This window comes from Cherax quadricarinatus, chromosome 45 (genome assembly GCF_038502225.1).
Source record: "Cherax quadricarinatus isolate ZL_2023a chromosome 45, ASM3850222v1, whole genome shotgun sequence".
Taxonomy (NCBI): Eukaryota; Metazoa; Arthropoda; class Malacostraca; order Decapoda; family Parastacidae; genus Cherax; species Cherax quadricarinatus.
In genome coordinates this window covers 10,873,723-10,898,988 of record NC_091336.1, presented here as the reverse complement: position 1 = coordinate 10,898,988, position 25,266 = coordinate 10,873,723, and the positions used below count along the sequence as shown (strand labels likewise).

The window sequence follows — 25,266 nt, the reverse complement described above, 5'->3', positions numbered from 1 at the left end:
ATATAGTGTTGGAGTGGTTGGTATTTTTGTTTAATAAATGTATGAAAGAGGGTTTAACATCTTGATTATGCACCCCATGCCCATCCTGCGGGTGGTAGTCAAAAGATTACAGAAGTAAACAATATGATGTTCAATGAAGACAAATTCCACCTACTACATTATGGAAAACTGGAGGAGATAATAATTAGAACTAAATATACTACAAACTCTGATCATACAATAGAGCAAAAAAAATAATGTGAGGGACCTGGGAGTGGTAATGTCTGAGGATCTTGCTTTCAAGGATCACAACAGGGCCAGTATCACAACTGCAAAGAAAAAAGAGATGCCAAGTTATTGATGATCCTTTTCAAATCACTTGTTCTCACTAGGCTGGAATATTGCTGTACATTAACATCTCCGTTCAAAACAAGTAAAATTGCAGATCTAGAGAGTGTACAGAGAACTTTTACTGCACATATAAGTTCTGTCAAACACCTCAACTACTGGGAATGCTTGGAAGCACTTGATTTATACACACTGGAATGCAGGCAAGAGAGAGAGATTGTAATCTACACTTGGAAAATCCTAGAATGAATGGTCCTGAATCTGCACACAGAAATCACTCCTATGAAAGTAAAAGACTGGGCAGGTGGTGCAAAATAACCCCAATGAAAAGTAGGGGCACCTTAAGTGTCTGGGGCCCAACACTGTTCAACAGCCTCCCACCATGCATACGAGGAATTACCAATGGGCCCCTGGCAGCCTTCAAGAGGAAGCTGGACAGATACTTAGTCGGTGCCGGATCAGCCGAACTGTGGTTTGTACGTTGGACTGTGTGTGGCCAGTAGTAACAGCATGGTTGATGAGGCCCTGATCTACTGGGAGGCCTGGTCGTGGACCGGTCTGTGGCGGCGTTTATCCCTGAGGTATATTCCAGGTAGGTAGACCTAGGAATTGGCGGGGAGCTTGTATAATAAAGGGTAGGGGGACAAAAGAGATTGTAAAAATTTTAGGGGAATAAGTTTGCTGAGTATACCAGGTAAAGTATATGGTAGAGCTATTAATGAAAGAATTACAGGTAAGACAGAGAGCAGGATTGCAGATGAGCAAGGAGGCTTTAGAATGGGTAGGGGATGTGTAGATCAGCTGTTTGTTAGGTAAGACACACATGCAACGGTTAGGTATCTTTATTTCAAAACGTTTCGCCTACACAGTAGGCTTCTTCAGTCGAGTACAGAAAAGTTGATAGAAGCAGAAGAGACTTGAAGACGATGTAATCAGTCCATCACCCTTGAAGTTTTGAGGTGGTCAGTCCCTCAGTCTGGAGAAGAGTATTGTTCCATAGTCTGAAACAATATGGAGTTGAAGTGACAGGATGGAGCCTTATATACTGCCAGGAGGTGAGATGTAGGCCACTAGTAGAGGTAAGAATGTAGTTGTTGGGAGGTCAGGTCCCTCTCAAATCCAGCCATTCTCACTAGTAGAAGTTGTCCAAGTTGATTTCAGGTCTGTACCAAGATACCATTGTGTTGCAGTGTCTGACGGAGTGACCATTAAAATGGTATAAAATACCGACAGGTTGTTAGGTAAGACACATATGCAACAGTTAGGTATCTTTATTTCGAAACATTTTGCCTACACAGTAGGCTTCTTCGGTCGAGTACTCGACTGAAGAAGCCTACTGTGTAGGGGAAACGTTTTGAAATAAAGATACCTAACTGTTGCATGTGTGTCTGACCTAACAACCTGTCGGTATTTTATACCATTTTAATGTTCAGATCAGCTGTTTACATTGAAGCCTGTATGTGAACAGTATTTAGATAAAGGTAGGGAAGTTTTCATTTCATATATGGATTTAGAGAAGGCATATGATAGAGTGGATAGGGGAGCAGTGTGGCAGATGTTGCAGATGTGTGGAATAGGTAGTAAGTTACTAAATGCTGTAAAGAGTTTTTATGAGGATAGTGAGGCTCAGGTTAGGGTGTGTAGGAGAGAGGGAGACTACTTCCCAGTAAAAGTAGGTCTTAGACAGGGATGTATAATGTCACCATGCTTGTTTAACATATTTATAGATGGGGTTGTAAAAGAAGTAAATGCTAGGGTGTTGGGGAGAGGAGTGGGATTAAATTATAGGAATCAAATACAAAATGAGAATTGACAGTTACTTTTTGCTGATGATAGTGCTTTTGGGGGATTCTAAAGAAAAGTTGCAAAGATTAGTGGACGAGTTGGGGGGGGGGGGTTGAAAAGATAGAAAGTTGAAAGTGAATTTAGAAAAGAGTAAAGTGATGAGGGTATCAAACGATTTAGTTAAAGAAATATTGGATATCACATTGGCGGGAGGGAGTATGGAAGAAGTGTATGTTTTCAGATATTTGGGAGTTGACTTGTCAGCGTATGGGTTTATGTAGAATGAGGTAAACCATAGAATTGATGAAAGGAAAAAGGTGAGTGGTGTGTTGAGGTATCTGTGGAAACAAAGAATATTATCCATGGAGGCAAAGAAGAGAATGCATGAAAATATAGTGGTACCAACACCCTTATATGGGTTTGAAGCATTGGTTGTAAATGCTGCAGCGAGGAGGAGGCTGGAGACACTGGAGATGTCATGTCTAAGGGCAATGTGTGGTGTAAATATTATACAGAGAATTCAGAGTGGAAATTAAGAGGAGGTGTGGAGTTACTAGAAGTATTAGTCAGAGGGTTGAAGAAAGGGCTGTTGAGGTGGTTTGATCATTTAGAGAGAATGAAACAAAGTAGAGTGAGTTGGAGAGTGTATAATTATATTGGGGAAGGAAGGCGGGGTAGGGGTCGTCCCTGGAAAGGTTGGAGGGAGGTGGTAAAGGAAGTTTTGTGGGCGAGGGGCTTGGATTTCCAGCAAGCGTGCACGAGTGTTGGATAGGAGTGAATGGAGACGAATGGTTTTTGGGACCTGACGAGCTGTTGGAGTGTGAGCAGGGTAATATTTTGTGAAGGGATTTTGAAAAACTGGTTAGCCAGACTTGAGTCCTGGAAATAGGAAGTACAATGCTTGCACTTTAAAGGAGGAGTTTAGGATATTGGCAGTTTGGAGGGACGTCTAAACTGTTGTATCTGATCACCTCTGCAAAGACATTAATTATGTATAAGTGATGGTGAAAGTGTTGAATGATGATGAAAGTTTTTTCTTTGTTATTGGGCTACCCTGCCTTGGTGGGAAACGGCCGACATGTTAAAAGAAAAAGTTATAATTTTCTTGCAATTCACTACCCCTCAAAAAATTCTTTTCACTCCAATTTTTTTAATGCATTGTGAATTATTTGTTACCCAAATTCCTCATTCTTAATACACATTTTTTTTAGTCTGCCATTATTCCTATTTTGTCTGGGTTTTATTAGGGGCTATAACTACCTTTTTCAATATGCACTGAAGTTTTTTTTGTGGTTTTCAGATGACTGGTGCTTCTTGGGCCTTTAGAGTTTTAAGTCGAATATCAGAAGTTGTTGGGGATGACGGAATTCATACATGTCTTGATTGTTTTCGTGTCAATTGGGTCAAAACTGCTGCACAGGGAGGTGACACCCATGCCCGTCTCTTGCAGTGGCGATCTCGATATGAAAAAAGGCACCTTAAAGGAACCTTGGATCCTGGAACTGAATTGCAAGCTAGCCGTGAGCTTCGAGAACTCTGTCTCACTGGATACTATCCAGCAGTTTTAACTCTCTCGCACTTCCTTGCAACTACTAGGTAAGGTGTTATGTTGTATAGGGTGAAGAGGAATAGCTCAGAATATAACCAAGAAATATTAATTGTGATAAATTAATTAATTGTAAACCACATGCAGATCATAACACATATGCATGTGTAGAGCAAATCACCTTTTTTTTTTTTTTTTTACTTTTAAATGTATGAAAATGCCTGATAACATGTTTACACTATCATATACAGTGGAACCTTGGTACTCATTAACCTCCCTTCTCGAGCAATTCAGTATTCGATTGCTTTGTTTGGTAAAAAAAAATCGCTTGGTAGTCAATGATTTGCTTGGCACTCAACCAAGCAAACATGACCTGCCAGAACTTCTCTGAAAACTATTTCATGTTTCTTCTTATTTCTTGGAGTTTCTTTTATAATATTTGTATAAATAAGTCATTATGGGGTCTAAGAAGATTAGTGATAATAGCCAACCAAATAGAAAACCTGTTGGGAAAAATTCGTATGGTACACGAACAGATTGGCACTCGAACAGCCTTCTGGAACGAATAAAGTTTGAGTACCGAAGTTCCACTGTATCAAGTTAGCAATAGAACTAGGCATAAAAAAACAATAAAAAAGTAAAAGGCATACACATTAGGGCCCTGCTTTACAGAATTCTGCTAATAAGGACATTTCAAAGTATCACCAAAACTCTATATGACTCCCCCCACCTGACTTTCTAATACGGTCACTGCACCCCACCTGGTTTGTTAACATTCTCCGTGAGCATAACTCTCCATTATGTCTGGAAACTTTTCAAAATTTCAAGTGTTTTAAAGTTATTTCATGTTTTATATATCCAGTAGGGCCCCACTTGTATGGCAAGTTAAGTTCCAGGCTACTGCCTTAAAGTGGCATACCATTTTTTTCCACTTATAAATGCCAGATAACAAGCTTACACTAACTTATATTAAGTTAGTAATAGAACTAGGCATTAGAAATGCAATAAAAAGTAAAATACACCTACCTTCCAACTTACGACCTGCTCGACATATGACCACTCGACTTACGACCATGTTTTGTATGCCAAATTTCTGGGAAATAAACAACTATTTGTGTTGTACACAGTGTTTATCCTAAACCTTACAGTATAAAATACATTACTAACAGCGTAAAAAGTAAAGTAAAATATGAAATACCAAACTAAAACAAAATAAAATCATTACAAAATTGTGATGTTGATATTCAGTAGTAAGGTTCGACTTGTGTCCATTTTGACTTATGACCGGTTTGTCGGAACCGTGCATGGTCGTAAGTCAGGTGGTAGGTGTACACACACAGTACACTTATTACTTAACTTAAAATATTTGTAGTCTTAATGTAGTGTGAGAAGCGAGTCATACATTTATTTGTAGGAAGTCAGGTGTGGGAAGTATGGTAGCCAGCCAGGGCAGCCCACCCCACCCCACCCACGTAATATACAACATTTAAAAAGCACCCCTAAGTAATGAAATACATATAGAGTACATTCATTAACCCTTTAACTGTCCAAGAGTGCGTTCACTCGCCCAGCACTCCGATTTTTTTTTTTTCAACAAACCGGCCGTATCCCACCAAGGCAGGGTGGCCCAAAAAGAAAAACGAAAGAGTGCTCCGAATATTTTGAAAAAAAAAAAAAAAAAAATTTGTTTTAAATGAAGAGGACATATTTTTACATTAAGTAATGTAAAAAAAAAAAATTCTAGTCAGTACTTACGGAGATATAAGGTCGCAAAGTTGGCACTTGTCACTCACCTGATGGCAACATGAACCACTCCACTTCCAGATGAGTTACCGATATACCTTTTTTCTCTTTTTAATTTGTATAACTTTTATGTTCTGATAATTGAATGTGCGTGGATGTAGTGCGGATGACAAGAAACAGATGATTGCTGATGTTATGAATGAAAAGAAGTTGGATGTCCTGGCCCTAAGCGAAACAAAGCTGAAGGGGGTAGGGGAGTTTCGGTGGGGGGAAATAAATGGGATTAAATCTGGAGTATCTGAGAGAGTTAGAGCAAAGGAAGGGGTAGCAGTAATGTTGAATGATCAGTTATGGAAGGAGAAAAGAGAATATGAATGTGTAAATTCAAGAATTATGTGGATTAAAGTAAAGGTTGGATGCGAGAAGTGGGTCATAATAAGCGTGTATGCACCTGGAGAAGAGAGGAATGCAGAGGAGAGAGAGAGATTTTGGGAGATGTTAAGTGAATGTATAGGAGCCTTTGAACCAAGTGAGAGAGTAATTGTGGTAGGGGACCTGAATGCTAAAGTAGGAGAAACTTTTATAGAGGGTGTGGTAGGTAAGTTTGGGGTGCCAGGTGTAAATGATAATGGGAGCCCTTTGATTGAACTTTGTATAGAAAGGGGTTTAGTTATAGGTAATACATATTTTAAGAAAAAGAGGATAAATAAGTATACAAGATATGATGTAGGGCGAAATGACAGTAGTTTGTTGGATTATGTGTTGGTAGATAAAAGACTGTTGAGTAGACTTCAGGATGTACATGTTTATACAGGGGCCACAGATATATCAGATCACTTTCTAGTTGTAGCTACACTGAGAGTAAAAGGTAGATGGGATACAAGGAGAATAGAAGCATCAGGGAAGAGAGAGGTGAAGGTTTATAAACTAAAAGAGGAGGCAGTTAAGGTAAGATATAAACAGCTATTGGAGGATAGATGGGCTAATGAGAGCATAGGCAATGGGGTCGAAGAGGTATGGGGTAGGTTTAAAAATGTAGTGTTAGAGTGTTCAGCAGAAGTTTGTGGTTACAGGAAAGTGGGTGCTGGAGGGAAGAGGAGCGATTGGTGGAATGATGATGTAAAGAGAGTAGTAAGGGAGAAAAAGTTAGCATATGAGAAGTTTTTACAAAGTAGAAGTGATGCAAGGAGGGAAGAGTATATGGAGAAAAAGAGAGAGGTTAAGAGAGTGGTGAAGCAATGTAAAAAGAGAGCAAATGAGAGAGTGGGTGAGATGTTATCAACAAATTTTGTTGAAAATAGAAAAAGTTTTGGAGTGAGATTAACAAGTTAAGAAAGCCTAGAGAACAAATGGATTTGTCAGTTAAAAATAGGAGAGGAGAGTTATTAAATGGAGAGTTAGAGGTATTGGGAAGATGGAGGGAATATTTTGAGAAATTGTTAAATGTTGATGAAGATAGGGAAGCTGTGATTTCGTGTATAGGGCAAGGAGGAATAACATCTTGTAGGAGTGAGGAAGAGCCAGTTGTGAGTGGGGGAAGTTCGTGAGGCAGTAGGTAAAATGAAAGGGGGTAAGGCAGCCGGGATTGATGCGATAAAGATAGAAATGTTAAAAGCAGGTGGGGATATAGTTTTGGAGTGGTTGGTGCAATTATTTAATAAATGTATGGAAGAGGGTAAGGTACCTAGGGATTGGCAGAGAGCATGCATAGTTCCTTTGTATAAAGGCAAAGGGGATAAAAGAGAGTGCAAAAATTGTAGGGGGATAAGTCTGTTGAGTATACCTGGTAAAGTGTATGGTAGAGTTATTATTGAAAGAATTAAGAGTAAGACGGAGAATAGGATAGCAGATGAACAAGGAGGCTTTAGGAAAGGTAGAGGGTGTGTGGACCAGGTGTTTACAGTGAAACATATAAGTGAACAGTATTTAGATAAGGCTAAAGAGGTCTTTGTGGCATTTATGGATTTGGAAAAGGCGTATGACAGGGTGGATAGGGGGGCAATGTGGCAGATGTTGCAGGTGTATGGTGTAGGAGGTAGGTTACTGAAAGCAGTGAAGAGTTTTTACGAGGATAGTGAGGCTCAAGTTAGAGTATGTAGGAAAGAGGGAAATTATTTCCCAGTAAAAGTAGGCCTTAGACAAGGATGTGTGATGTCACCGTGGTTGTTTAATATATTTATAGATGGGGTTGTAAGAGAAGTAAATGCGAGGGTCTTGGCAAGAGGCGTGGAGTTAAAAGATAAAGAATCACACATAAAGTGGGAGTTGTCACAGTTGCTCTTTGCTGATGACACTGTGCTCTTTGGAGATTCTGAAGAGAAGTTGCAGAGATTGGTGGATGAATTTGGTAGGGTGTGCAAAAGAAGAAAATTGAAAGTGAATACAGGAAAGAGTAAGGTTATGAGGATAACAAAAAGATTAGGTGATGAAAGATTGGATATCAGATTGGAGGGACAGAGTATGGAGGAGGTGAATGTATTCAGATATTTGGGAGTGGACGTGTCAGCGGATGGGTCTATGAAAGATGAGGTGAATCATAGAATTGATGAGGGGAAAAGGGTGAGTGGTGCACTTAGGAGTCTGTGGAGACAAAGAACTTTGTCCTTGGAGGCAAAGAGGGGAATGTATGAGAGTATAGTTTTACCAACGCTCTTATATGGGTGTGAAGCATGGGTGATGAATGTTGCAGCGAGGAGAAGGCTGGAGGCAGTGGAGATGTCATGTCTGAGGGCAATGTGTGGTGTGAATATAATGCAGAGAATTCGTAGTTTGGAAGTTAGGAGGAGGTGCGGGATTACCAAAACTGTTGTCCAGAGGGCTGAGGAAGGGTTGTTGAGGTGGTTCGGACATGTAGAGAGAATGGAGCGAAACAGAATGACTTCAAGAGTGTATCAGTCTGTAGTGGAAGGAAGGCGGGGTAGGGGTCGGCCTAGGAAAGGTTGGAGGGAGGGGGTAAAGGAGGTTTTGTGTGCGAGGGGCTTGGACTTTCAGCAGGCATGCATGAGCGTGTTTGATAGGAGTGAATGGAGACAAATGGTTTTTAATACTTGACGTGCTGTTGGAGTGTGAGCAAAGTAACATTTATGAAGGGGTTCAGGGAAACCGGCAGGCTGGACTCGAGTCCTGGAGATGGGAAGTACAGTGCCTGCACTCTGAAGGAGGGGTGTTAATGTTGCAGTTTAAAAACTGTTGTGTAAAGCACCCTTCTGGCAAGACAGTGATGGAGTGAATGATGGTGAAAGTTTTTCTTTTTCGGGCCACCCTGCCTTGGTGGGAATCGGCCAGTGTGATAATAAAAAAAAATAATTACAATTTGTAGTAGTTAATCTTTGTTCTGACACTAATATTAGGTACTGAAATAGTACTCAAATAGTCACAAACACAGGGACGGGTAAACATTTTCACCTATCTTAGTCACATACTATTGTCTAGAAATATATACATAGTATTTATAGGTCCCAGCAATGTTTTGGATACACGGGAGTACGTATATAATTAATAATAATAATAATAATAATAATAAGAGAAAAAGGTAGCTTATGAGAGGTTTTTACAAAGCAGAAGTGTTATAAGAAGAGCAGAGTATATGGAGAGTAAAAGAAAGGTAAAGAGAGTGGTGAGAGAGTGCAAAAGGAGAGCAGATGATAGAGTGGGAGAGGCACTGTCAAGAAATTTTAATGAAAATAAGAAAAAATTTTGGAGTGAGTTAAACAAGTTAAGAAAGCCTAGGGAAAATATGGATTTGTCAGTTAAAAACAGAGTAGGGGAGTTAGTAGATGGGGAGATGGAGGTATTGGGTAGATGGCGAGAATATTTTGAGGAACTTTTAAATGTTAAGGAAGAAACAGAGGCAGTAATTTCATGCACTGGTCAGGGAGGTATACCATCTTTTAGGAGTGAAGAAGAGCAGAATGTAAGTGTGGGGGAGGTACGTGAGGCATTACGTAAAATGAAAGGGGGTAAAGCAGCTGGAACTGATGGGATCATGACAGAAATGTTAAAAGCAGGGGGGGATATAGTGTTGGAGTGGTTGGTACTTTTGTTTAATAAATGTATGAAAGAGGGGAAGGTACCTAGGGATTGGCAGAGAGCATGTATAGTCCCTTTATATAAAGGGAAAGGGGACAAAAGAGACTGTAAAAATTATAGAGGAATAAGCTTACTGAGTATACCAGGAAAAGTGTACGGTAGGGTTATAATTGAAAGAATTAGAGGTAAGACAGAATGTAGGATTGCGGATGAGCAAGGAGGTTTTAGAGTGGGTAGGGGATGTGTAGATCAGGTGTTTACATTGAAGCATATATGTGAACAGTATTTAGATAAAGATAGGGAAGTTTTTATTGCATTTATGGATTTAGAAAAGGCATATGATAGAGTGGATAGAGGAGCAATGTGGCAGATGTTGCAAGTATATGGAATAGGTGGTAAGTTATTAAATGCTGTAAAGAGTTTTTATGAGGATAGTGAGGCTCAGGTTAGGGTGTGTAGAAGAGAGGGAGACTACTTCCCGGTAAAAGTAGGTCTTAGACAGGGATGTGTAATGTCACCATGGTTGTTTAATATATTTATAGATGGGGTTGTAAAGGAAGTAAATGCTAGGGTGTTTGGGAGAGGGGTGGGATTAAATTATGGGGAATCAAATTCAAAATGGGAATTGACACAGTTACTTTTTGCTGATGATACTGTGCTTATGGGAGATTCTAAAGAAAAATTGCAAAGGTTAGTGGATGAGTTTGGGAATGTGTGTAAAGGTAGAAAGTTGAAAGTGAACATAGAAAAGAGTAAGGTGATGAGGGTGTCAAATGATTTAGATAAAGAAAAATTGGATATCAAATTGGGGAGGAGGAGTATGGAAGAAGTGAATGTTTTCAGATACTTGGGAGTTGACGTGTCGGCGGATGGATTTATGAAGGATGAGGTTAATCATAGAATTGATGAGGGAAAAAAGGTGAGTGGTGCGTTGAGGTATATGTGGAGTCAAAAAACGTTATCAATGGAGGCAAAGAAGGGAATGTATGAAAGTATAGTAGTACCAACACTCTTATATGGGTGTGAAGCTTGGGTGGTAAATGCAGCAGCGAGGAGACGGTTGGAGGCAGCGGAGATGTCCTGTTTAAGGGCAATGTGTGGTGTAAATATTATGCAGAAAATTCGGAGTGTGGAAATTAGGAGAAGGTGTGGAGTTAATAAAAGTATTAGTCAGAGGGCAGAAGAGGGGTTGTTGAGGTGGTTTGGTCATTTAGAGAGAATGGATCACAGTAGAATGACATGGAAAGCATATAAATCTATAGGGGAAGGAAGGCGGGGTAGGGGTCGTCCTCGAAAGGGTTGGAGAGAGGGGGTAAAGGAGGTTTTGTGGGTAAGGGGCTTGGACTTCCAGCAAGCGTGCGTGAGCGTGTTAGATAGGAGTGAATGGAGACGAATGGTACTTGGGACCTGACGATCTGTTGGAGTGTGAGCAGGGTAATATTTAGTGAAGGGATTCAGGGAAACCGGTTATTTTCATATAGTCGGACTTGAGTCCTGGAAATGGGAAGTACAATGCCTGCACTTTAAAGGAGGGGTTTGGGATATTGGCAGTTTGGAGGGATATGTTGTGTATCTTTATATGTTTATGCTTCTAGACTGTTGTATTCTGAGCACCTCTGCAAAAACAGTGATAATGTGCGAGTGTGGTGAAAGTGTTGAATGATGATGAAAGTATTTTCTTTTTGGGGATTTTCTTTCTTTTTTGGGTCACCCTGCCTCGGTGGGAGACGGCCGACTTGTTTAAAAAAAAAAAAAAAAAAAAAAATAAGTTCCCTTGAAGCATGATGTAAGACGTGTGTCACTCGTCTTATCTTATCACTCCACTGCTGACTGGTGACATTTGATGAGCTTGTCTTATCTTATCACTAATGACAGTGGTAATACCTGATGAGCGTACACTGCCTTCACTTTATTTGTTTTCACTGTTACACATAAACATTGTCTGTCTGTCTAGCTCAATCTGTTTGTGTGTCTGTCTTTTTCTGCCTGTGTGTGTCTTTCTGTCTGCTTGTCTCTCTTGTCTCAGAGAGTTGCTCATGAAGCAACTGGTATTACACAGTCACTATCTACAAGCACAGTATAGCACTTTTTCTGGATTTTTTTGGTTATCCTAGGTAATTTACACTATGTATAATTGTATTTACCTATGTGTTACTGTGAAATAGAGACAGAGAGATAGACAAAGATGGATACAGACAGACAGATGGAGATAGAGACAGCCACTTTGCCAGCCAGCCTGCCAAACACTTATTACATCTTTTTACTTGGGGCATAGGTTATAGGACATTCTGGCAGGATGACAATACCAGAGTACCAAAATTGAAAGGGTGTTGCACAAATGTTGCACATGGGTTATTATCGAAGTTTTTGATATTTCCACGACCACTTGTGGCCTCATCCACCTCAAAGCCACCAAACTTGGGGTCAACATCACTTTCCTCTTAAAAGGGGAGTGTTAATACGACATGACATCAGCGAATTCTTGGTGTTTGCTGCGCTGTTTGCTCAGGCCAATCGTGCCAAATTTGGAGGCAGGAAAAATGAAACGTAGATCTATGTTTGGAGCACTAGCGGTAAGAATGTAGATTTATGTTTGGACAGTTAAGGGGTTAATTACCTTAAAATATTTATAGTCTTAATGTAGGGTAAGAGGTGAGTTGTATTTATTTGTAGGAAGTAAGGTGTAGGATGTATGGCAGCCAGCCAGGGTAATATTTAGTGAAAGGATTCAGGGAAACTGGTTATTTTTATATAGCCGGACTTGAGTTCTGGAAATGGGAAGTACAGGAGGGCCCCAATTATACGGCTGGTTAGGTTCCAGGCTACCGCCGTAAAGCGGAAACCGCCGTAAAGTGGAACACCCTTTTTTTCCACTTACAAATGCATACAAACACTAGATAACAAATTTACACTAACATATATTAAGTTAGCAATAGAACCAGGCATCAAAAAACAATAAAAAAGTACAATACACACATAGTGCACTCATTACTTACCTTAAAATATTTATAGTCTTAATCTAGGGTGAGACAAGTAGTATTTATTGTAAGAAATCAAGTGTGGTATGTATGGTAGTCAGCCAGGCTACCATACCAGGCCACCCCACCCACACATACAATTCTATTACATTTAAGCATCCCAGAGCTACCCCACACATACAATTCTATTACATTTAAGCATCCCAGAGCGAAAATGTATATTCAGTTCACTCATTACTTACCTTAAAATATTTGTAGTCTTAATGTAGGGTCAGGAGTAAGTAAATGAGATAAAACGAATAAATGAGAGAGAGAAAGAATGAGTGCATGAGAGAGGACAGGCGCAGAGTTATGTAAAACCAGGCGAAGGTAAGTTTTGTAAACGAAGTGTACACGTCTGGTTTGTGTACAAGTTACATTGTGTACAGGTTGTCTCTACATTGATACGGTAGAATAAATAAAGAAGAACACTCCCATTCTCATGTAGCATCATTTTGAGAAGAAATGATGCTCTGAGTGAAGGCAATGGAAATAAGTCACTCTGACTTTTTTGGGTTATCCTAGGTTCTCTACACATATGTTGTTATGTATGATAATCTATGTAACTGTATTTGTGTACACCTGAATAAACTTACTTACATACATACAAAAGGAATAATTTTCTACAGTTACCCCCAGTAACACATTTTCTCTTATGTTAGATTAGAGAAAATGTTATTCTTGGCATCACTTGTACAAGTTATCTGGCTACCACATCTCATATTTATGTTTATTTATTCTATTGTAGGGTGTATTTATCATCTTTTTATGTTATGTATCGTGTTTATTATATAATTTTGAAAAAAATATCATGGATGGATTAATGAAAATGTGTATATTAACGTAATATACAACATTTAATGAGACTCGGTGATTATTATTATTATTATTATTAGCATTTCTAATATGGCGTCACTTGTGCAAGTCGTCTGCTACGACATCTCATATTTATGTTTATTTATTCTATTGTGGGGTGTATTTATCATCTTTTTATGTTATGTATCCTGTTTATTATATAATTTTGAAAAAATATCATAGATGGATTAATGAAAATGTGTATTTAACGTAATATACGACATTTAAATGAGACTCGATGATTATTATTATCATTACTAATATGACGTCTGGAGACATAAGACACTCTTACTGATTTTAATGTGTACCTGCATGCCAGCACAGTATGTAAGTTTATTTAAGTACAGGTATACATAAGTATAATTATCAGAGTATATATAAAATATGAAATAACTTTTAAAAACATTTGAAATTTTGGAGTTTCCAGACAAAATGGAGAGACTTAGTGCTTACTGAGCTCACGAAGAATGTAAACAAACAAGGTGGGGCGCGGTGACCGTATTAGAAAGTCAGGTGGGGGGAGCCGTATAGCGAGTTTTGGTCATAATTTGAAATGACCATATTAGCGGAACGCCGTAAAGTGAAACGCCGTAAAGCTGGGCCCTGCTGTACAATGCCTGCACTTTAAAGGAGGGGTTTGGGATATTGGCAGTTTGGAGGGATGTTTAATAGGATGGTATGTATATAATTGGGGCCCTGACATTGTAATTATTTCATGTCATTTCTTATATTGTATCTATTTATTTATTTATTTTTTTTCAACAAACCGGCTGTATCCAACCAAGGCAGGGTGGTCTAAAAAGAAAAACGAAAGTTTCTCTTTAAATTTTGTAATTTATACAGGAGAAGGGGTTACTAGCCCCTTGCTCCTGGCATTTTAGTCGCCTCTTACAACACGCATGGCTTACGGAGGAAGAATTCTGTTTCACTTCCCCATGGAGATAAGAGGAAGTAAACAAGAACAAGAACTAGTAAGAAAATAGAAGAAAACCCAGAGGGGTGTGTATATATATGGTTGTACATGTATGTGTAGTGTGACCTAAGTGTAAGTAGAAGTAGCAAGACATACCTGAAATCTTGCATGCTTATGAGACAGAAAAATGGACACCAGCAATCCTACCATCATGTAAAACAATTACAGGCTTTTGTTTTACACTCACTTGGCAGGACAGTAGTACCTCCCTGGGTGGTTGCTGTCTACCAGCCTACTACCTATAATTGTATCTTTATATATGCTTCTAAACTGTTGTATCTGGGTGCCTCTGCAAAAACAGTGATTATGTATGAGTGAGGTGAAAGTGTTGAATGATGATGAAAGTATTTTCATTTTGGGGATTTTCTTTCATTTTGGGTCACCCTGCCTAGTTGCGTGATGGCTGACTTGTTGAAAAAATAAAATAAAATAAAATATGCAATAACCTTAAAACACTTGAAATTTTGAAAAATTTCCAGACATAGAGAGATGTGCTCACAGAGAATGTAAACAAACTGGGTGGGGCATGCCATATAAGAATGACAGGTTACCGTATAGTGAGTTTTGGTCATAATTTGAAATTGCCGTATTAGCGGAACATTCTGAGGCAAAGCACCATTAAGTGGGTCCTACTGTACTCTGATATTTATACTTGTGTACCTATACCTAAGTAGGTTAGGTTAGGTAAAGTTCGTCAGGAAACAGGAGAAGCGTTTCCTGATGTGGATCTTAGTCAGATGATGACCCACCGTTGGAGCTTGTGTCATCTGACCAAGGCCTTCCACTGGCTTACCGGTCCACCCCTTCAAAAATTTTGGTTTTAGTTATTCCTTGTACCTGAGTAAACTTGCACACTGTGCTGGCATGTAGGTACACATTAAAATCACTAAGAGTGTCTTATTAGTCTCAAAGATGCCATATTAATAATGATGATAGAGTGGGAGAGGCACTGTCAAGAAATTTGAATGAAAATAAGAAAAAATATTGGAGCGAGTTAAACAAGTTAAGAAAGCCTAGGGAACGAATAGATATGTCTGTTAAAAACAGAGTAGGGGAGTTAGTAGATGGGGAGATGAAGGTATTGGGTAGATGGCGAGAATATTTTGAGGAACTTTTAAATGTCAACGAAGAAAAGGAGGCGGTAATTTCATGCACTGGCCAGGGAGGTATACCATCTTGTAGGAGTGAAGAACAGGATGTGAGTGTGGGGGAGGTGCGTGAGGCATTACGTAGAATGAAAGGGGGTAAAGCAGCTGGAACTGACGGGATCATGACAGAAATGTTAAAAGCAGGGGGGGGGGGATATAGTTTTGGAGTAGTTGGTATTTTTGTTTAATAAATGTATGAAACAGGGGAAGGTAGCTAGGGATTGGCAGAGAGCATGTATAGTCCCTTTATATAAAGGGAAGGGGGAAAAAAGAGATTGTAAAAATTATAGAGGAATAAGTTTATTTGGTAGTAGGTTGATAGACAGCAGCCACCCAGGGAGGTACTACCGTCCTGCCAAGTGAGTGTGAAATGAAAACCTGCAATTGTTTTACATGATGGTAGAGTTGCTGGTGTCTTTTGTCTGTCTCATAAGTATGCAAGATTACAGGTATGTCTTGCTACTTCTACTTAAACTTAGGTCACACTACACATACATGTACATGTTTATTTATACACACTCATCTGAGTTTTCTTTGATTTTATCTTAATAGTTTTTGGTCTTATAACTTTTCCTTTTATATCCATGGGGAAGTGGAATAAGAATCTTTCCCCCGTAAGCCATGCGTGTTGTAAAAGTCAACTAAAATGCCGGGAGCAATGGGCTAGTAACCCCTTTTCCTGTAATAATTACTAAAAGAATAAGAAGAAGAAAATTGTCAAAGTGGGAAGTCTGAATGTGTGTGGATGTTCTACAAATGATAAGAAAAAGATGATTGTGGATGTTATGAATGAGAAGAAGCTGGATGTCCTGGCTTTAAGTGAAACAAAGCTGAAGGGGGTGGGAGAGTTTCAGTGGAGAGGAATAAGTGGGATTAGGTCAGGGGTTTCAAATAGAGTTAGAGCTAAACAAGGAGTAGCAATAATGTTGAAGGATAAGTTATGGCAGGAAAAGAGGGAGTATAAATATATTAATTCAAGGATTATGTGGAGTAAATTAAAGGTTGGATGTGAAAAGTGGGTTATAGTAAGCGTATATGCACCTGGAAAAGAGAGAAGTGTAGAGGAGAGAGAGAGATTTTGGGAAATGTTGAGTGAATGCGTGGGGAGTTTTAAACCAAGTGTGAGAGTAATGGTAGTTGAGGATTTCAATGCTAAAGTGGGCAAAAATGTTGTGGAGGGAGTAGTAGGTAAATTTGGGATGCCAGGGGTAAATGAAAATGGGGAGCCTTTAATTGAGCTATGTGTAGAAAGAGGTTTGGTAATAAGTAATACATATTTTATGAAGAAGAGGATAAATAAATATACAAAGTATGATATAGCACGTAATGAAAGTAGTTTGTTAGATTATGTATTGGTGGATAAAAGGTTGATGGGTAGGCTCCAGGATGTACGCATTTATAGAGGGGCAACTGATATATCAGATCATTATTTAGTTGTAGCTACAGTTAGAGTAAGAGGTAGATGGGAAAAGAGGAAAATGGCAACAACAAGCAAGGAGGAGGTAAAAGTGTATAAATTAAGGGAGGAGGAAGTTTGGGTGAGATATAAGCAACTATTGGCAGAAAGGTGGGCTGGTGCAAGTATGAGTAGTGGGGGGGGGGGGGGTTGAAGAGGGTTGGAATATTTTTAAAAATGCAGTGTTAGAATGTGGGCACAGATGTTTGTGGTTATAGGAGGGTGGGTGCAGGAGGAAAGAGGAGTGATTGGTGGACTGATGAAGTAAAGGGTGTGATAAAAGAGAAAGTTAGCTTATGAGAGGTTTTTACAAAGCAGAAGTGTTATAAGAAAAGTAGAGTACAGTGGACCCCCGGTTTACGATATTATTTCATTCCAGAAGTATGTTCAGGTGCCAGTACTGACCGAATTTGTTCCCATAAGGAATATTGTGAATTAGATTATTCCATTTCAGACCCCCAAACATACACATACAAACGCACTTACATAAATACACTTACATAATTGGTCGCATTGGGAGCTGATCGTAAACCGGGGGTCCACTGTATATGGAGAGTAAAAGAAAGGTAAAGAGAGTGGTCAGAGAGTGCAAAAGGAGAGCAGATGATAGAGCAGGAGAGGCACTGTCAAGAAATTTTAATGAAAATAAGAAAAAAATTTGGAGCGAGTTAAACAAGAAAGCCTGGAGAACGAATGGATTTGCCAGTTAAAAATAGAGTAGGGGAGTTAGTAGATGGGGAGAGGGAGGTTTTGGGTAGATGGCGAGAATATTTTGAGGAACTTTTAAATGTCGACGAAGAAAGGGAAGCGGTAATTTCATGCACTGGCCAGGGAGGTATACCATCTTTTAGGAGTGAAGAAGTACAGTATGTGAGTGTGGGGGAGGTGCATGAGGCATTACGTAGAATGAAAGGGGGTAAAGCAGCTGGAACTGACGGGATCGTGACAGAAATGTTAAAAGCAGGGGGGAGATACAGTGTTGGAGTAGTTGGTATTTTTGTTGAATAAATGTATGAAAGAGGGGAAGGTAGCTAGGGATTGGCGGAGAGCATGTATAGTCCCTTTATATAAAGGGAATGGGGACAAAAGAGATTGTGAAAATTATTGAGGAATAAGTTTACTGAGTATACCAGGAAAAGTGTACGGTAGGGTTATAATTGAAAGAATTAGAGGTAAGACAGAATGTAGGATTGCGGATGAGCAAGGAGGTTTTAGAGTGGGTAGGGAATGTGTAGATCAAGTGTTTACATTGAAGCATATATGTGAACAGTATTTAGATAAAGGTAGGGAAGTTTTTATTGCATTTATGGATTTAGAAAAGGCATATGATAGAGTGGATAGGGGAGCAATGTGGCAGATGTTGCAAGTATATGGAATAGGTGGTAAGTTACTAAATGCTGTAAAGAGTTTTTATGAGGATAGTGAGGCTCAGGTTAGGGTGTGTAGAAGAGAGGGAGACTACTTCCCGGTAAAAGTAGGTCTTAGACAGGGATGTGTAATGTCACCATGGTTGTTTAATATATTTATAGATGGGGTTGTAAAAGAAGTAAATGCTAGGGTGTTCGGGAGAGGGGTGGGATTAAATTATGGGGAATCAAATTCAAAATGGGAATTAACACAGTTACTTTTTGCTGATGATACTGTGTTTATGGGAGATTCTAAAGAAAAATTGCAAAGGTTAGTGGATGAGTTTGGGAATGTGTGTAAAGGTAGAAAGTTTAAAGTGAACATAGAAAAGAGTAAGGTGATGAGGGTATCAAATGATTTAGATAAAGAAAAATTGGATATCAAATTGGGGAGGAGGAGTATGGAAGAAGTAAATGTTTTCAGATACTTGGGAGTTGACCTGTCAGTGGATGGATTTATGAAGGATGAGGTTAATCATAGAATTGATGAGGAAAAAAGGTGAGTGGTGCATTGAGGTATATGTGGAGTCAAAAAACGTTATCAATGGAGGCAAAGAAGGGAATGTATGAAAGTATAGTAGTACCAACACTCTTATATGGGTGTGAAGCTTGGGTGGTAAATGCAGCAGCGAGGAGACGGTTGGAGGCAGTGGAGATGTCCTGTCTAAGGGCAATGTGTGTTGTAAATATTATGCAGAAAATTCGGAGTGTGGAAATTAGGAAAGGGTGTGGAGTTAATAAAAGTATTAGTCAGAGGGCAGAAGAGGGGTTGTTGAGGTGGTTTGGTCATTTAGAGAGAATGGATCAAAGTAGAATGACATGGAAAGCATATAAATCTATAGGGGAAGGAAGGCGGGGTAGGGGTCGTCCTCGAAAGGGTTGGAGAGAGGGGGTAAAGGAGGTTTTGTGGGCAAGGGGCTTGGACTTCCAGCAAGCGTGCGTGAGCGTGTTAGATAGGAGTGAATGGAGACGAATGGTACTTGGGACCTGACGATCTGTTGGAGTGTGAGCAGGGTAATATTTATTGAAGGGATTCAGGGAAACCGGTTATTTTCATATAGTCGGACTTGAGTCCTGGAAATGGGAAGTACAATGCCTGCACTTTCAAGGAGGGGTTTGGGATATTGGCAGTTTGGAGGGATATGTTGTGTATCTTTATACGTATATGCTTCTCAACTGTTGTATTCTGAGCACCTCTGCAAAAACAGTGATAATGTGTGAGTGTGGTGAAAGTGTTGAATGATGATGAAAGCATTTTCTTTTTGGGGATTTTCTTTCTTTTTTGGGTCACCTTGCCTTGGTGGGAGACGGCCAACTTGTTGAAAAAAAAAAAAAATATGATAGAGTGGATAGGGGAGCAATGTGGCAGATGTTGCAAGAATAGGAAACAGGTAGTAAGTTACTAAATGTTGTAAAGAGTTTTTATGAGGATAGTGAGGCTCAGGTTAGGGTGTGTAGGAGAGAGGGAGACTACTTCCCGGTAAAAGTAGGTCTTAGACAGGGATGTGTAATGTCACCATGGTTGTTAATAGATGGGGTTGTAAAAGAAGTAAATGCTAGGGTGTTCGGGAGAGGGGTGGGATTAAATTATGGGGAATCAAATACAAAATTGGAATTGACACAGTTGCTTTTTGCTGATGATACTTTGCTTATGGGAAATTCTAAAGAAAAATTGCAAAGGTTAGTGGATGAGTTTGGGAGTGTGTGTAAAGGTAGAAAGTTGAAAGTGAACATAGAATGGAGTAAGGTGATGAGGGTATCAAATGATTTAGATAAAGAATAATTGGATATCAAATTGGGGAGGAGGAGAATGGAAGAAGTGAATGTTTTCAGATACTTGGGAGTTGACCTGTCAGCGGATGGATTTATGAAGGATGAGGTTAATCATAGAATTGATGAGGGAAAAAGGTGAGTGGTGCATTGAGGTATATGTGGAGACAAAAAATTTTATCTATGGAGGCAAAGAAGGGAATGTATGAAAGTATAGTAGTACAGGTCCTCCATCACAAATCCGGCATCATTGGGACCTGTAGTGTGCCGGATTACTGAGTTTGCCGAATTACAGAGTGGTTAGGTTAGAATACACTTAATAAAATTAACCAACTTGACTTGCACAGTTCATTGAATATCGGCAAAAATCGAACATTTCCGCTACTTTGAGCTCAATTTCAAGGTACTTTTCGTCATGAAAGCATTCAAAATCATATCTGTTTTTGTAATATATTTTTCATTCTATCAAATGAGACCGAAAAAATGAGAATATAACCATAACCATACAAAAATATACCACTAAGTGGCCGCTAATGGCTGAGAAGTGAACTCCGCTATTTATGGTCTGAATTCTTTCATTTTTGGTGTACATGAAGAATTATCTTTCCATCATACATTGCCCAAATTTGAATAAGATAACCCAGCAAACAACTGAGAAAATAATAATAATAATAATATAATAATAATAATAATAATAATAATATCTTTATTTACTACACATATATGTACAAGGTATACAGGCCTAGCTGACATCAGTGACATACTACTGTATAGAAAGGCACTTGTTATGCTGAGTATTTCAAGAAAATTAGGTCAGTGTCCCAGGATAACACACACACTATTCGACTAACACCCAGGTACCCATTTACTGATGGGTAAACATAGACAACAGGTGTAAAGAAACACGCCTAATGTTTCTACCCTGGCTGGGAATCGAATATTTACCAAAAATCATATATGGCTAACCCAAGCCAGGTACTAAAAATAAGCCACGTTGACTTTTTTGGGGTTATCCTAGGTTCTGTACACATATGCTGCTATGTGTAATAATCTATAGAGAAAATAACTTTTTTGTTTCATGTTTATGGTGGAGTACGAGTGTATATCATAGTTAGCCCTGTGCTATACTCCGTTTTCTCTAATATAAGCCACCAAGACAAGGATAGGAGAATGGTATTTGTATACCATATCCTCTTCATAACTCTGTCGAACTGCTCGGTGTTATGCCAAATGTTATTCATTCTGGAGTATTTAATATGTTTTATGTTATTTATATTGTTTCTTATGTCATATTAGATCAATTGTGATAGGCAAATAAGCTGTAGTGTTGATATTAGCATAATAATAAAGCATATTCTCCTGCTTCATGAGACTGAGCTCATGGCAACCGACAGTGGCTTCAAAGCCACCTTTTCTTTAATGGATAATGTACTGTGTAGGTGCTTTACATAATGAGAAGCATTTCTTTTATTCATTGGAACCATGGCTAGGGCTAAAAGTAAGCAGGTTAAAACAATAAATGGAGAAAAAGAAATTGGAATGACTTATGCAGCAAGTAGCGCCACCAAACAGTAGCAGCAGGTTGGTGTGGCGACTCTGGAAATTTGAAATTGCTAGCCAAAATTAGTGCCGAATAACTGAAGGAACCGAATAACTGATTGCCGGATTTGTGATGGCGGACCTGTACCAACACTCTTATATGGGTGTGAAGCTAGGGTTGTGAATGCAGCAGCGAGGAGGCAGTTGGAGGCAGTGGAGATGTCCTGTCTAAGGGCAATGTGTGGCGTAAATATTATGCAGAAAATTCGGAATGTGGAAATTAGGAGAAGGTGTGGAGTTCATAAAAGTATTAGTCAGAGGGCAGAAGAGGGGTTGTTGAGGTGGTTTGGCCATTTAGAGAAAATGGATCAAAGTAGAATGACATGGAGAGTGTATAAATTTGTAGGGGAAGGTAGGCGGGGTAGGGGTCATCTTCAAAAAAGGTTGGAGGGAGGTGGTAAAGGAGGTTTTGTGGGCGAGGGGCTTGGACTTCCAGCAAGCGTGCGTGAGTGTGTTAGATAGGAGTGAATGGAGATAAATGGTTTTTGGGACCTGATGAGCTGTTGGAGTGTAAGCAGGGTAATATTTAGTGAAAGGATTCAATGAAATTGGTTGGTTTTACATAGCCGAACTTTATATGCCTGCACTTTAACTCGTAAACGGTCCAAACAGATCTACGTTCACATGTGTAGTGATACAAAAGTAGATCTACGTTTTTTTTTTACATATTTTCAAATATAACAAAAAAAAAAGTAGATCAAAGTTTTCTTACACATTTTCAAATGTGAAAAAAGAAAGATGATCTACTTTTTTTACATACTTCAAATGTTGAAAAAACGTATATATTCGTTTGGACCGTTTACGGGTTAAAATAGGTGTTTGGGATGTTAGCAGTTTGGAGGGATATGTTATATATCTATATATGTTTCTAAACTATCGTATCTGGGCGCCTCTGCAAAGACAGTGGTTATGTATGACTGAGGTGAAAGTATTGAATGATGTTGAAAGTATTTTCTTTTTGGGGATTTTCTTTCTTTTTGGGTCACCTTGCCTCGGTGGGAGACAGCTGCCTTGTTGAAAAAAAAAAAAACATGGTGACATCACACATCCTTGTCTAAGGCCTACTTTTACTGGGAAATAATCTCCCTCTCTCCTACATACTCTAACCCGAGCCTCACTATCCTCGTAAAATCTTTTCACTGCTTTCAATAACCTACCTCCTATTCCATACATTTGCATCATCTGCCACATTCCTTCCCTATCCACCCTGTCTTTCTCCTTATCTAAATACTGTTCACCTATATGTTTCACTGTAAACACTTGGTCTACATACCCCCTACTCTTCCTCAAGCCTCCTTGTTCATCTGCTATCTTACTTTCCATCTTACTTGTAATTCTTTCAATAGTAACTCGACCATGCACTTTACCAGGTATACTCAACAGACTTCTTACCCTATAATTTTTGCACTCTCGTTTGTCCCCTTTGCCTTTATACAAGGAACTATGCATGCTCCTTGCCAATCCCTAGGTACCTTACCCTGTTCCACACATTTATTAAATAAAAGCACCAACCACTCCAGAACTCTATCCCCACCTGCTTTTAAGATTTCTATCTTTATCCCATCAATCCAAGCTGCCTTACCCTCTCTTATTCTACTCACTGCCTCACGAACTTCCCCCACACTCACAACTTGCTCCTTCTCACTCCTTCAAGATCTTATTCCTCGTTGCCCTAAACATGAAATCACAGCTTCCATGTCTTCATCAGCATTTAACAATTCCTCAAAATATTCCCTCCATCTTCCTGATACTTCTAATTCTCTATTTAATAACTCTCCTCTCCTACTTTTAACTGTCAAATCCATTCGTTCCTTAGGCTTCAAGTTATTAATCTCACTCCAAAACTTATTGTTGTTTTCAACAAAATTTGTTGATATCATCTCACCCACTCTCTCCTTTGCTCTTTTATCATTGCCTCACCACTCTCTTAACCCCCCTTTTTTTTCCTCTCCATATACTATCCCTCCTTGCACTATTTATGCTTTTTAAAAACCTCTCATATGCTAATGTTTTCTTTCTTACTAATCGCTTTACATCATCATTCCATCAGTCGCTCTTCTTCCCTCTTGCACCCACTTTCCTGTAACCACAAACATCTGCTGAATACTCTAACTCTGCATTCTTAAACCTACTGCATGTATCTTCAACCCCATTGCCTATACTCTCACTAGCCCATCTATCCTCCAAATTGTGAAATGTAAACACATTGTAACCTTAGCAAAGAAATCAACTTTTGATTTTTGATTAATCAAGGTGAATAATTTATATAATGGTAGTTAATTTGAGAAGTATATAATATTAGTAAAACAACTTTCTTCAACATTAACTGTGCAGTATTAGTAGATCTCTTAATTAATTTGTTGTATTCTAGTTTGTTATTTAATTTAGGTTAATATCCAATTACTTCATTGTGTTTAATGTAAAATTGATTATCTAATGAATAACATTTATATTGAGTACACCTAATTTAATTAAAAGTTAACAAGAATACAGTAAACCCCTGATATACTGGACTAATAGGAGAAAGTGGGTGGCCGGTAATGACGCTCGTGGGGAATAGAGGCAAGATTTTGAAATGATCATAACAATGGACAAGTCTGTAAATAGTGGACTTTGTCTATTTGTTTCCAAATAAATTGGCCAACAGATTTTGTCTTAAATTTCCAAAGACCATTAAAATGAGGTCATTTAAATTGAGGATATACTGTAGTTTGTTTTTTGTCTTTCAGATTTACTTTTTATATATTGTATAGTCAGTTTTGAAAAAATATTTCAATATTTTCTTGATTTTAAAAATTCAGAGATGCAAGCAAGCAGTGTTTCCATGAGATAAGAGAGTTGCTTCACAACAGCCCACCATCTCGCACATTTGATGCTCTTAATTATCAACTGCATGTCACGCCACATATGCATCATGTGTTGGTGGACTGGCTCTGTGAAGTTGCTAACATGAAATTTCATACCTCACAAGTTTTACATGCAGCAACTCAGGTATTTATTTCATTTTACCAAATGTTTTCAGTAATGTATTTTTATTCTCTAAATGAGGAATGTTGACTTGCAGAGAAACTTCAGTGATATGTAGTTAATTCTATTGAATCTTTACATTTTTTTTTTAATTTTAAATATAGAACTTGTCTGATAATAAGGTTCATTTATGTAAAACATTTAAAGTTGTAAAATTTTGAAAATAAATTTTTTTTGGGAAGGGTCACCTTTTTTTAAAATAAAATATTTCCTGTGTTTTGGTTTGTATAACCACTGTAAACAAGATTACGGGTGAATATGTAAATTTAATTTAGAGACCATTTAATTTTGTAGTTTTACTTAATAATTGATAAGTTCTTATAGATGTACATTATTTGAAACTTTATTACACTTGCTTTAAATTTAACCCTTTCAGGTTCTAGACCCCTGATCAGGAACTTGTCCATGGGGTCCAAGAATTTAAAAAAAAAATAATTTTTTCTTATGAAATGGTAGAGAATCTTTTTCTGAAGTTAATAAAACAGCAGTACAAAATTTGAGGGAAAATTGATGAAATTACGCTCTTGTGAATTTTGCTGTGTCAGTGATATTTACGCATCGGCAATTTTGCCCACTTTGACTCCC

General features: G+C 38.6%; 1 protein-coding gene across 4 annotated transcripts in view; it reads left to right on the top strand.

The window, feature by feature from the left end:
* LOC128694855 (cyclin-F) overlaps positions 1 to 25,266 on the top strand; it is an 85,151-nt gene that overhangs the window by 39,761 nt on the left and 20,124 nt on the right. For all 4 annotated transcript variants that reach the window (XM_053785196.2, XM_053785197.2, XM_053785199.2 and 1 more), the window contains 2 exons: positions 3,413 to 3,708; positions 24,456 to 24,645. In XM_053785196.2, coding sequence (XP_053641171.1) covers positions 3,413 to 3,708; positions 24,456 to 24,645 — 486 coding nt within the window. The remainder of the gene's footprint in view (positions 1 to 3,412; positions 3,709 to 24,455; positions 24,646 to 25,266) is intronic.